The sequence below is a fragment of the Mirounga leonina genome, unplaced genomic scaffold, assembly GCF_011800145.1.
Source record: "Mirounga leonina isolate KUSES-001 unplaced genomic scaffold, KU_Mleo_1.0 Mir_115, whole genome shotgun sequence".
Classification (NCBI taxonomy): domain Eukaryota; kingdom Metazoa; phylum Chordata; class Mammalia; order Carnivora; family Phocidae; genus Mirounga; species Mirounga leonina.
The window spans coordinates 74,250,731-74,264,530 of NW_023270268.1; the positions used below are offsets into that span (position 1 = coordinate 74,250,731).

Sequence of the window (13,800 nt, forward strand, 5' to 3'; positions counted from 1 at the left end):
TTTGTCAGAGAGAGAGAGCATGCGCACAAGCAGGGGGAGCGGCAGGCAGAGGGAGAAGGAGAAGCAGACTCTCCGCTGACCAAAGAGCCTGACGCGGTACTCGATCCCAGGACCCTGAGATCATGACCTGAGCTGAAGGCAGACAATTAACCAACTGAGGGCATCCCTCCCTCCTCCAATTTCTGACCCCTCCCTTCAATAACTTCTCCTTTTTGATCATTCATTAGCACTGGTTCTTCTAAATGGCAAGGTGGCGGGAATAGTATAACAGGGAGACTTTGGAATCTGGCAACCTTGGGTTCTAATCTGACTGCATTACTTGTTGGGTAAAAACTTGTACAAATGGATTCACCCCACGAGCCTAAATTTCATTTGTGAAGTGGAGCTAAAAAAGCAGGTTAAATTATTTTTAAAATATGAATTAAAAAATCATTTACAAGCTTACAGAAACTAGAAAGCCAAATGTGATGCACCAGAGAGCATCTATTTATCATGCAGACTGAGACTTAGTATGCAAAATCGACTTTTAGGTGGGAGGCCACAGACACAAAGAATTACTGGCTTTCTAGTTCAGCCCCCTCATTTTTTAGGCGAGAAAAATGAAGTGATAAGTGTGGGGTTGTCATACTTCAAGAAAGCCTGGGATCAGAGCCTGGGCCTGTCAAAGTGGCAGTTCAGATGAGTACTTGTCCGTGGCACTCTTTTTCCAGGTGTGTTTCAGAGTCCCAAGACCTTCCTCCTCTCCTGCTCCAGATGCCAAAGCCAACCTGACCCCAGCTAGTGACCCACTCTGTAGTTTGGATGTTCTAGTTGCCTTTGTACTCCTAGATCCTTAGCCCTGGCCAATGGCCTGTGTGTGTGACTGCCATCCATCAGGGCTGCCAAACAATGGCCCTCATTTCCCCTTTCTACCATCTCATTCTGCCCTTGCCAGGTTACAGCTATATTCCCAAACCTGACCCACCAGGGACCCAGATGAGTAGTGGGACCATGCAGTGTGATCCCGCTTGGAATAAGCTAAGGAGAAAGTGATTGGTGTCTGTGACTTACAAAACTACAGCTCCTGTCCTCACTGTTTACCTTTGAATCCAAGCATTGTCTAGGCTTAGGGATTTCACTGGTGGGAAACTAGGGGCCTAATAATCCAGTCCAAAAGACTTCCCAGCTATGGAGTGATAAAAAGAGCAAGGAAACAACAATGGAATCAGACCTCGGTTTGAATCTGGATTCTACCTATTTCTACCTGTGTAGGACATGGAGCAAGATTTTTTTTACCTTCTTTACCTCAGTTTTCTTCCTCTGTAAAATGGGAGTAATACCACTGACCTCTCCAAGTAGTTGGGAGGATAAGAATACTGCAAGTAAAGTGCCTACCACAGTGAAGCTCACATGGCACAAACTCAATTAATGGTAGCTCTGGTTAGGTCTCTGTTGGAAACTTAGATGGGGGGCAGTCAGAAATAAAAGGCTGGGCCCTGGCTCTAGGCCTCTGTATCTCATCTACTGTACCAACCCCCTTCTCTACCAAATGGCACCCAAGATGGAGGCCCACACCTTAGCCACACCACGGGAATAGCAAGCAACTTCTCTGATGCGGCCTCAGAACCCCAATGAGGTGCCCTACCACCTTCCCTACATCTGCCCAAGGTACCTGTGTGTCTCTCCCCATCCACAGTGAACTGATGGCCAGATACTGAACTAACATTTATTGACTGCTAACTACTATATGCCACCCACTGGGTGGGGACGGTGGGGCGGGGGCGGCGCGAACGATGGGTAGAACAAGACGTGCCTCTTGCTTTCCATGAGGTTACTGAGCAGGAGAGGAGATGCCTTACTGCTTTATTCCTCCTGCCTCCATCATATGCATTTCCCGGCAGCTAAATCTACTTTTGAGTCCAACCTATAGACTTTGGTCCAGTTTTTTAGCCAACCTTGATAAAGGCAAGATACCCATCAATGGTCTTCAGCTGCCTTTCATCAGGGCTTGAAGTTAATCCCCTGTTCCTAGACCTAAGGTCTGGTAGCCAGCCTACCTGTGGAACTCAAGTGTACTAGGAAATCCTTCACTCTTAGCCAATCCAGGAATCCAGTGCCCCACAGGTGTATCCCTGGATATAGACACAGTAGTACTTTGGTCCTACCTGGCATGATGACCATATAGACACAGTCGTACTTTGGTCCTACATGGCATGATGGCCCAATCCTCTACCCAAGTTTCCAAAACAGGGAAGAAATGCCTTACAGAGCTGCTGGGGCTGAGGCACTGTAGATATTTCAAACCTTACACAGAAAATATGTCTCTCCTGTGCTTTCCTACTTTGGGCCCCTCAGTCATTCCTGCCTTCCTCAGCTCTTTCTATTTAGGGCTGTCATAATCTTCCATTCTGAACAAAGTTTCTTTTGTATTCTAGGTCTGATCCTTCCCCCTTTCTGCAAGAGAAAAATTTCCAAGTCTTTCTGGAAATGTAACTAAGATACTTAATAGAACAATGCTCCAATTCACTCATTTGGTCCAATTGTGTTTTCTATAGAGATGTCACATAAGATATAATATTGATACGTGCCATTAAGATTGATGTTATCTGAGATTACTAGTTTATGATAATGTATAACACTACTGACAACACAAAGACATTAAAAACGGTTCTGCTACCTTAATTTTATGACTTCTATTATCATGTGTAAAGTAAAAAATGTATAGAAAATTTGGTTTAGGGAAAATGAATCAGAAAGGCAGAGGGATTGAAAGGAGGAAATCTTGTTAGGGGCTGTTGAAGAAATATTGACAATAGATGATGAAGGCAGGAATCAAGCTTTATAATTTGGCATTTGCAATTATCCTTAATGAATACATAACCAAATTATTAAATATTGTCACCTTTCCAAATCTGCAGATACCCTAGTCTTAGAAGAACTTGATTCTTACTTCCCTAGCCCTCATCCTCTCATTAAGGCAAGTTATTTTGTTATTGATCTCAGCACCTTGCTGCCAAACAGGTGCTTCTCCCTTAGTGTTGGCCCAACTCCCATCCCTGCCTGGAGCCCGGAAGGCATACCAGCATGGGGGCAAAACAGGACACTCCACTGTGCCCTCTCTGGCCACAGCCTCTCACCAGGGAGTGGTCACCTGTCATGAGCGCTATTCAAAACCAGAAACCAAGGTGTGGTCTGAGCTCCTTTAAGCTCAAGAGTCTAGGGGCTCCTGGTGAATCCCCAGAGAAGAGTCCAGAAGAGGAGGATGGAAGGGGGGTGGCCTGTGGAGGGGGGAGTCCTCCTCTACCTCACTGTCAGCCTTCTGCTTCCAGGTAAGATGGGGCAAGAACAGGGAAGACCAGAATGTGGTTCTCAAGGATATCTGGGAACTTCCTTGCAGCACTTGGAGAACATTCAGAATTAACATGCTAAGGATTTCTTCCCTAATATCTGTGTCTTGATTGTGTGTGTGTGTGTGGCAGATAGAAAGACATTCCACTGATCAGTACACAGAGACTTCTCTATTCCTGTCCATACAGGAATCTGCCAAACTGTCCCACTTCACTACCTCTCCAATTCCACCTTTTCTTTCACTTCCGCTGTCCCTCCCACCACACCCTCATCCCACTCTCCCTGTCTTCTTCCCTTAATATGGTATCTGTGAGAAGAGTTGCCACGGATTTTAAATGTGCCATGAAGGAGTAAATGTAAAATACTGAGGGAGATTAGGAATCAATTTGAGGTAGGAGTAGATACTTGGCTTACATGAGGGAATATTTGTTCCTAGTTTGGGTATATACCTTAAATATTATGGAAAGAGATGGAGTTGTAGAGGAGCAAGCAGAGCAAAAGATCACATAAAACTGGAAATGGGGTAAGATTCTGCCCAGGTACTACCAAGATGGCTCCCTGGTCATAGCCAAGAGACAACCTCTGCTCAGGTCTTACTATATGATTGGCATATAGTATAACCTCAGTGATATCACCTAATTATCCCAATGCTGGAAATAAATCCCAAGATATCTGAAGTCACTAAGTCTGAGAAGGGCAAAATAAATGCATAGCACCAAGGTACACACCAATTCAGAATACCTACTACATGTTACCCACATCTACCTAGAAAGTACAATTGTTAACTTCTCTTATTTTCTTGATAAATCAGTTCTTATCTTCAGTAAATATAAGTCCCTGAGAATGAGGAAGAGAAATACACTATAGCAGATTTCTAAGTGACTCGGATGACAAGCTTTAAGGCAGTGCTGAGAGGGGCTCCTAGGTAGACCCAAGAAGCCTGTGATGGGTACACTTGAGGACTTGTTGAAGTGGCTGCCATTGTACCAAGGCCAAGTTTACATACAGATTTGGGTAGGTTTTGCATGAGGACAAAACAATAGGAATGAGAATAGAGCCCTGGTCTAGCTCACCAGATCAACTCCCACCATTTGCCTACCAGATCAGCCTATCCTCTCTGGCCTGGAAGGAAGGGCTTCGGCCTTGGGGAATCTTGGCCCAGGAAGGAGGGCTCACCACTCCTCCCAGTATGCCACCTGTTTTCTCTCTGCAGAGAGATTTCAGCCCTGGCCATAGAGGCCTTCTCTCACAGGGTCTCTGCTCACCACAGGAAGAGGAGACAGATTCACCATCAATTGCTCAGGCTTTGACCGGAACGGGGTGGATCCTGCTGCCTTCCAAGCAGTGTTTGACAGAAAGGCCTTCCGTCCAGTCGTCAACTACAGCATCCCCACTCATGTCAACATCTCCTTCACCCTGTCTGCCATCCTGGAAGTGGTGAGACCTGGTCCCCACTTTCCATTTTTCTAATAGGGAACGAGGATCCTCTGCCCTGTCAACACAATACTGTACTGGTCCAGTGGTGAACAACAGGTCCTCTAAATGGATTCTGCACAAATTAGAGGATTTTCCTATGGGATGGGGAGACATAAAGAAGAATGCTGCAGTGGTATTTTTTCAGGAAGGATTCCTTCTTGAGTGCTGCCCTTTCTGGAAATGTTCCAGGAAGAAGTGTCTCTATGTCAGTTAAAACCTGAATTGTCCCTAGATACAAAGGGAGACAAGCAAGGAAAAGACAGTTGAGCACCCAGAACTATGCCTGGCCCAATAAATTAGTAAATATTGGTAAGAATATGAGGTGGGCATGGGCAAAGTCTTTTTGTACTAATAATCCTGGATGGGAATTTCTTTACCAGAATGCACAGCTCCAGCTTCTGACATCACTTCTGTGGGTCAATTTGGTAAGGCAGATTCAACTATCCCCTTCCCACTTTCATTTGTAAGTATAAATTTGAGGAGTAACTTAGGGGTTTCCTAGTCCCAACCTCCACTAAATCTATAATCTTTCTGGGACCAAATCACTCCATCTTGAAATGGACTGGCCTTGGGCACACACATCTCCCTGAGCAGCTTACAAAGGGGGAAATGGTGATCCAAGACAATGGCCAAATGGTTTGCAGGCCAATATATTGGTGTGCTCCTGGGACCAAAGGGTTTTAGGCTATACTTAAGGTCTGCCTGGAAAAAAGGCCATTACAGGGTACTTTACCAATAACACTTGGCGAGATAAAGAAGGGGGAGACAGGCTGGGGTCATTAGGGACATGAGTCGGGGAAAGAAGATCAGAGTTCAAAGAAGAATGGGAAGGGCAGGAGAAGCTGACTGAATAAACTCTAGCATTGCTCATCTCTGTTTCCCACTGCCCTGGCTACAGATGTGGGACAATCCTTTCATCCGCTGGAACACAGAAGAGTGTGTCAGCCTCAAAATACTCACTGTCTCGGCTGAAAACCTGTGGCTCCCAGACATCTTCATTTTGGAATTGTGCGAATTGGGGTGGGGGGTAGTTGGGGAAGGCCAGCACGAAGCCCATCTGCAAAGAGCAGCCTTGGGTCAGTGCAGGGCACAGGAACATCAGAAGGTTCAGACTGGGGCTCAGCCTCAATTAATTGACTGCCACAAAATACAGGTGTACAAGAGACAAGATAGAGTGACAGTAGAGAAAGAGTCAAAAGGGGAGCACAGTAGGGGAAGATGTGGAAGGGGAGGGGAAAAAAAAGTTAAGGAAGGCACCCCAGCACCCACTCCCTCCCTCTCATGAGCAGCATGGATGTGGATCAAGCACCTCCAGGTCTCACCGCCTTCGTTAACAGTGAAGGTTGAAGTACGACAGGCCAGTGCGCGTGACCAGCATCTGTAACCTGGACATCTTCTACTTTCCTTTTGACCAACAGAACTGCACGCTCACCTTCAGTTCCTTCCTCTATACAGGTGAGCAAGACATGTTTTGCTAGTTATTCAAGATTCGGGGAAGATATTAAAAAGAGAGAGAGAGAGAGAACTACAGGAGCACCTGGCTGGCTAAGTTTGAAGTGCATGTGACTCTTGATCTCCAGGTTGTGAGTTCAAGCCCCACGGTGGGTGTAGTGATTACTAAAATAAACAAACAAACAAACTTAAAAAAAAAAGAACTACTGCTTGAGATCTTGGGTGGCCCTTGTGCCAAATGAGGCCCATCTGACCCTAGGCTGCTATAGAGCTCCTGCTCTACAATTTTTAGTTGAAAACTTTTTTTTTTATTAACATATAATGTATTATTTGTTTCAGGGGTACAGGTCTGTGATTCATGAGTCTTACAAAATTCACAGCACTCACCATAGCACATACCCTCCCCAATGTCCATCACCCAGCACCCCTGTCCCTCTCACCCCCCACCACTCCAGCAACCCTCAGTTTGTTTCCTGAGATTAAGAGTCTCTTATGGTTTGTCTCCCTCTCTGGTTTCGTCTTGTTTCATTTTTCCCTCCCTTCCCCTATGATCCTCTGTCTTGTTTCTCAAAATCCTCATATCAGTGAGATCATATGATACTTGTCTTTCTCTGATTGACTTACTTCGCTTTAGTTGAAAACTTTTAATTTTGATAGCTAACACACTTAAACCAGTAAACACTGAATGCCACCAGGTGTCATGTGGTAGATTTGGGTATATTAATCATTATAATGGACATGCATGTAGTTATGAAAAGGTTGAGCTGTTCAAGTTTGATTCCACTAAAACAACATCATACAACTAGGGAATGGAGAAGGAAAATAGGAATCATTGCTAAAGTTCTTGACTCACATTTGAGTCATATCCAATGTTCCCATAACCACTTTGACTCATTCCTGTTTTCAACCAAAAAAAAAAAAAAAAAATCAATGCTACAGCCTGTACACACATGAATTGTGGTCCTGTAACCCACTTTTGAGAAAACCTGGATGCCTTGCCTTAAAGGAACAGAAAGGAAAATTTGCTGAAGAAGCTCAGCGGGGGAGGAATTTAATTTGGGGGCAGGAAGCTTGGAAGCACTTCTGGACTGAGCTGCCCTTGGCCTTCCTTATAGTGGACAGCATGCTACTGGGCATGGACAAGGAAGTGTGGGAGATAACAGACACATCTCGTAACCTCATCCAGACCCAGGGAGAGTGGGAGCTCCTGGGCATCAACAAGGCCACCCCAAAGATGTTGGTGGGCAGCAACCTATATGACCAGATTATGTTCTATGTAAGTCCAAGAGTCCCCTGTTCGACTTCTGATCCCAGTTCCTCTATGATTTTCCTCTTGATCTAAGGCACTTTGGGATGTAAAAAGAATTTCCAGGGGGCTAAGCACTGCTCCCCACTCCACCCTCTATCCTAACTGCCCTGAAGAAGGATCACCAGGGCTTCCCCTTCCCCCACCCTTTCCCACTTCTCCACCCTACAGAAAGGAGGAGCTGCTGGGCTCTTACAAGCTCTACTGTTCAGAATGGAGCAGCCATCTCTGTGATGGTCCAAAGGGCCCTACTTGCCCCTAAAAGTCTATAATTGCTGTGTTCCCAGCAGGTTGGCCATATGAAAATTAGACAACAAAGCAGGGCACTTCTGTAGAGGATACAATTAAATGCATGTGTTACCTAAAGCAATCATCCTACAGCCAGCCAAACAGTACACCAGCAAGGATTACAGTCAAATACACAGGAGCCCTCTGGGCGCCTGGGTGGCTCAGCTGCTTAAACATCTGCCTTCGGTTCAGGTCATGATCCCAGGGTCCTGGGATCGAGCCCCACATTGGGCTCCCTGTTCAGTGGGGAGCCTGCTTCTCCCTCTGCATCTCTCTCTGCTGCTCCCCTGCTTGTGCACTCTCTCTCTGTGTGTGTCAAATAAATAAAATCTTTAATATATATATATTATATTATATATATATACATATACATATGTATATATATATATATATCCTGACATCAGGATATTTGCCACATTCTCCACAATCTCTCCTCCCCCCAGGTGGCCATCAGGCGCAGGCCCAGCCTCTACGTCATAAACCTCCTGGTGCCCAGCGGCTTTCTGGTTGCCATTGACGCCCTCAGCTTCTACCTGCCAGCAGAAAGCAAGAATCGTGCCCCATTCAAGATGATCCTTCTGCTGGGCTACAACATCTTCCTACTCATGATGAATGACTTACTCCCAGCCAGTGGCAACCCCCTCATCAGTATGGCCCCTCTCACTTTCCAGGGAAGCAAAGGCAGGAGGGCGTAGGGAGGAGAACCAGGAACTGGCTGTCTCTCCACTTAAGGAGGGAAGGGGTTTCCAGGAAAGACTGGATTTGGAGAAAGTCTTAAGAAAAGTGTAGAGATGAATCTGCCCTGGTTTACTTATAATTTGTTTTGCCCTCAGGTGTCTACTTTGCCCTGTGTCTGTCCCTGATGGTGGTCAGCCTGCTAGAGACCATCTTCATCACCTACCTGCTGCACCTGGCCACCACCCAGCCCCCACCCATGCCTCAGTGGCTTCATTCTCTTCTCCTCTGCTGCACCAGCCCAATGAAATGCTGCCCCACTGCACCCCAGAAGAGAAATAAAGGCCTGGGCCTCCCCCCGGCCCACCTGCCTGGTAAGGGTTCAGCACTGCGTACATTTCCTCTTCCCACACAGTCATTTCTCTGCTCCTGTCTCCTTCCCTGGCCCCCTCCCTCCCCAGGGGCACTTCACGGCCCATGGCTGAGTCTCTGTCTCTGTAGGTGTGAAGGAGCCCGTGGAGTTGGTGGGAAATGTGTCAGGTCCCAGACAGGCAGAGTCAAATGGGTGTCCTGGGTCAACAAGGGCCCAGCAGGAAGAAGAGACTCAGAGGCAGCTCTTGGTCGACCTGTGGGTGAGGTTCAGCCACATGATGGACACCCTGCTCTTCTGCCTCTACCTGCTCTTCATGGCCACCTCCGTGGTCACCGTCATCATCCTCTGGAACACCTAGGCAGACATCCACATCCACTTCTCTCGGCAAACCACAGTGGGAGTTTCTTGGTGTTAGAGCCAGTCAGACCTGGGCCCCTTTTCTGATCTTAGCTACTTACCCCCAGTGACTACCATGTCCCCATCTATACCCCTCGAATTCTAACCCTACGGAACAGGTTCAGAATTGCCCCCAAACAATGTCCTGATTTCTCATATGCTATGGTTCTCGTTCCGACACACTTTCCTTAGCCACACCTAACTTCTGACTCTGTTATCAATGGAGGTCAGGGTCAGCAGAGTCTCTCCTTGATTGATTGTCCCAAAACACAACTTTTCAGGCAGCACTGGCTCCTCAATACATTTCGGATAGGTCCACAAACACTGGAGCAGAGTCCTCTGCAGACACTTTTGATAGTTCACTCTAAACAAGTGTAATCTGATTTGATTTGACGTCTTTCAGACACTTTCACGGTTTTAAAAAAAATGGAAAGGTCAAGTCTCATTTGTAAGAAATCACTATAAAATATTTATAATTGCAAAATGTTTCTTTCATCAACCACTTTCATTTCACTTGCCTTTACCACTCTCATTCCTGAAATTGTTCTTTGAAATAAATGATATATTGTATCTTTCCCCCCTTCCTCTGAATTCACAAAATCAAACAGGGCCTTTTGAATAAATGCTTGGGGCATTTGGGTGGCTCAGTCAGTTAAGCGTCTCTTGATTTCCGCTCAGATCATGATCTCAGGGTTGTGAGATCAAGCCCTGCTTGGGGCTCCACGCTCAACAGAGTCTGCTTGAGATTCTCTCTCTCCCTCTGCCTCTGCCCCTCTCCCCAACTTGCGCTCGCTCTCTCAAAATAAATAAATAAAATCTGATGTACATGCTTGGAGGAGGTCCAGGAAGACTAGTTAAGGATCTCAATTAAAGGGCTCAAGTTAAATAAATTGTCATATAGCCACACAATTAAATGCTTTGTAGCCATTTAAAGTGAGAATATAGGTCAATGTTAATACCACGGGAACAGGTCCATGATATATAAAATGGAAAAAACAAGTTACAAAGCAGTTTTTATATATAAGTTATGTTTAAAAAAAAGAAAAGAAAAGAAAAAGAGGGCTGAAGAGAAGTGCAGAGAAAAAGGTACAGATGGCTAGAGACCAAAACATAAGCAAACTTTGTCCTGGATAATGGGACAAGAAATGGTTACTATTTTCTATCTTCATCTGTGTTTTCTTAATTGTTTTCAATGAGCCTGTATTATTTTTACTATCAAAAAAACCCCTAATTTTTTAAGTGTTCCTTATTAATAGTACTTTACACCTTCATGGGCAGCTATGATCTTGGGAAAGATTCTAACAGCTGGCCCTCAGGAGATCCTGACAGAAGTTGAAAAGGGAAGTAAAAGAATACCAAAGACAAATTTCTGAATTATATTTCAATTAGGTGAATACATTTCAGAGATTTCTTTATATTTCTGCCTCCCCTAAGAGAGTGTGTGTCTCTGTGTGGGTCAGGTACAATGTCTCATTCATTTTTATAACTCAGTATATGGTATTATGCCTGACATACCATGGGTGCTTAATACAGACTCACTGAATGATTAAATGTATGCATGAATGCAAGCCAACCAAGAATCAGTATTTTACTATCCCTAGGTGTAATCCCTTTATCCCATCCTGGTATATTTTATTTTATTTTTCCATATCTCATGTGGAAAATTAGCAACCCATTTTTATGCATCAACTTTACCTTTGAGTCCTTAGAGATGTTAATTATACACCAACAGGCATTTCTGCTTGCACATTCTCATGTGTTTCCTTCTTTCCATTACTCGGAACATATTTCTCATGCAGAAACTTGTCCTTGACTTTTGCCAGTAGCATAAAATGAAGAGTGTTTACCACATCTTTGAGGAATTTCAAATTTCTTAAGATCACTTTTGCATCATTTCTTTTCCCTTTCCCATCTCCACATTTATATTTCTCTAGATGTCATTTTGTAATTTTTTTCTACCTTATTGAAATGTGACTTTAGGTTTTCTGTGCCAAGATCATTATAATTGACAATATCCTTTGCAAAAGAACATCCTGTTCATATGTTAGGGTTGAGGTGAGCCTTGTGGTCTAAGATATGACCTACAAATGAAGAGAAACATTTTAAGCCAGTACGAGCTTAGACTTGTCATCAGGAACATTAGGAGTATTTCAGTTTTGGAGGGGGTGCTTCTGGTTCCTGCCATCCTTCTCCCATTTAAAAGATATATATAAATAGTAGCCCTTGTGATAATAACTTTATTTCCTTTTCCTCCAGGTTCTATTGTAAACCCCTATTAAGAGTGTGCATTGGAAATTTATGAACTGTTTATAAAAACCAGACCACGGGATGCCTGGGTGGCTCAGTAGTTAAGCGTCTGCCTTCGGCTCAGTTCATGATCCCAGGGTCCTGCGATCAAGCCCCGAACTGGGCTCCCTGCTCAGTGGAAGTCTGCTTCTCCCTCTGCCCCTCTCCCCCACTTGTGCACTCTCCCTCTCTCAAAAAAAACCAAAAACAAAAAAACCCAGCCCACTGGCCCTGGATATGTTACTGTCCTCAAATGTTTGATCATGTTTCTAACTTCTTGAGTTGTCGTTTCTACCAGCTTCCCACTCTCTTTTCATTAGCAGCATCCAGGGGTATTCTCACAACCTTTTCACATCTCAGTGTTTATTTTCTCTCTCTCTTTTTTTTTTTAACTCAGGTATAGCAGACATACAATGTTACGTTACCTTGTACAACATAGTGATCTGACAACTCTATACGCTATGCTCTGCTCACCGAAGGGGTAGCTCCCATCTGTCCCCATACAACGTTGTGACAGTACCATTGACTGTATTCCCTAGGCTGTGCCTTTCATCCCCATGACTTAGTCACTCCCTACCTGGAAGCCTGTACCTCCCTCTCCCCTTCACCATTTTGCTCAACCCCCACCCCTCTGGCAACCAGCAGTTTGTTCCCTGTATTTATGTGAATACCTTTTTGTTGTTTGTTGGCTGTTTGTGTTTTCTCTTCTATAAAGTGCCAATTCATGTCTTCAGTCCATTTTTCTTTTTTTTTTTTAAAGATTTTATTTATTGGACAGAGAGAGACACAGCGAGAGAGAGAACACAAGCGGGGGAGTGGGAAAGGGAGAAGCAGGCTTCCCGCTGAGCAGGGAGCCCGATGCGGGGCTCGATCCCAGGACCCTGGGATCCTGACCTGAGCCGAAGGCAGACGCTTAATGACTGAGCCACCCAGGCGCCCCTTCAGTCCATTTTTCTGATAGGGTTTTTTGTCATTGTTATTCATTTATAGGCATGTTTTATGTATTTTCTACTATTCTTCCGTCAGTTATGTGTTGCAAAGATATTTTCCTGGTTTATGATATTTGACTTTTCACATTTACTGTCCTTTTTTTTTTTATTCATGAGAGACAGAGCGAGAGAGAAAGGCAGAGGGAGAAGCAGGCTCCCAAGGAGCAGGGAGCCCAATGCGGGACTCGATCCCAGGACCCTGAGATCATGACCTGAGCCGAAGGCAGACGCTCAACCATCTGAGCCACCCAGGCGCCCTGTCCTTTTTTTTTTTTAAGATTTTATTTATTTATTTGAGAGAGAGACAGAGAGAGTGAGAGAGAACACGAGTGGGGTGAGGGACAGAGGGAGAAGCAGACTCACTGCTGAGCAGGGAGTCTGATACAGGGCTCGATCCTGGGACTCTGGGATCATGAACTGAGCCAAAGGCAGATGCTTAACTGACTAAGCCACCCAGGTGCCCCACATTTAGTGTCCTTTAATGAAAATAAATTTAACATTTTTTTAATGCTGAATTTATCAATCATTTCCTTTATGTTTGTGATTTTAGGGTCCTATTTTCAGAAGTCCTTCCTTATCCAAAGTTCTAAACCCTGAAAAATGCAGAGAAACTGGATCATTCATACGTTGTGGGTGGGAATGTAAAATGGTAGTGCCACTCTGGAAAAGAGTATTGCAATTTCTTTAAAAACTGTACATGCCAATACCATACCATCTAGCAATTCTACTTCTGAGTATTTATTCCAGAAGACTTTTGTTCACACAAAAACCTGTAGACAAACATTTATAACAGGTATACATGTAATAGACAAAAACTATAAAGAACTCTGTGAAAAAATGTATATTTGGTCTCTGCTCCCAGTTCCTGACACAGAGTTCATAAATCCTTTGGAATTTCCTAGATAATAAGAGCATCTTTTGTTCTAATGAGGTGACTCTTTGTAGGCTCCTGGATAGCTTCAGGATGGGGACCACCAGAAAGACGAAGGTATGACTGGAAGCTTGGAACTCTCAGCCCCAATCCCCACCCTCTAGGGAGGGGAGAGGGGCTAGAGATTGAGTTAATAATTGATCATGGCTACATAATGAAGCCTCCATAAAAAATCCTTAAACTATGCAGTTTGGAGACCTTCCAGGTTGGTGACACATCTACACGCTGGAACTCCATGGAGACAGAAGCTCCTGCCCTCAGGGCCCTTCCAGATCTCACCCTGTGTACCTTTTCATCTGGA

At 44.7% G+C, this 13,800-nt stretch overlaps 1 protein-coding gene across 1 annotated transcript; it reads left to right on the forward strand.

The window, feature by feature from the left end:
* The first annotated feature begins 3,241 nt into the window (after nucleotides 1-3,241).
* LOC118006882 (5-hydroxytryptamine receptor 3C-like) lies at nucleotides 3,242-9,255 on the forward strand. Its single transcript, XM_034999699.1, is given in 10 exon segments — nucleotides 3,242-3,308; nucleotides 4,598-4,764; nucleotides 5,184-5,228; nucleotides 5,702-5,811; nucleotides 6,093-6,145; nucleotides 6,148-6,258; nucleotides 7,371-7,531; nucleotides 8,293-8,497; nucleotides 8,683-8,898; nucleotides 9,026-9,255. Coding segments are annotated over 10 exon segments (1,365 nt in total).
* Nucleotides 9,256-13,800: the final 4,545 nt, after the last annotated feature.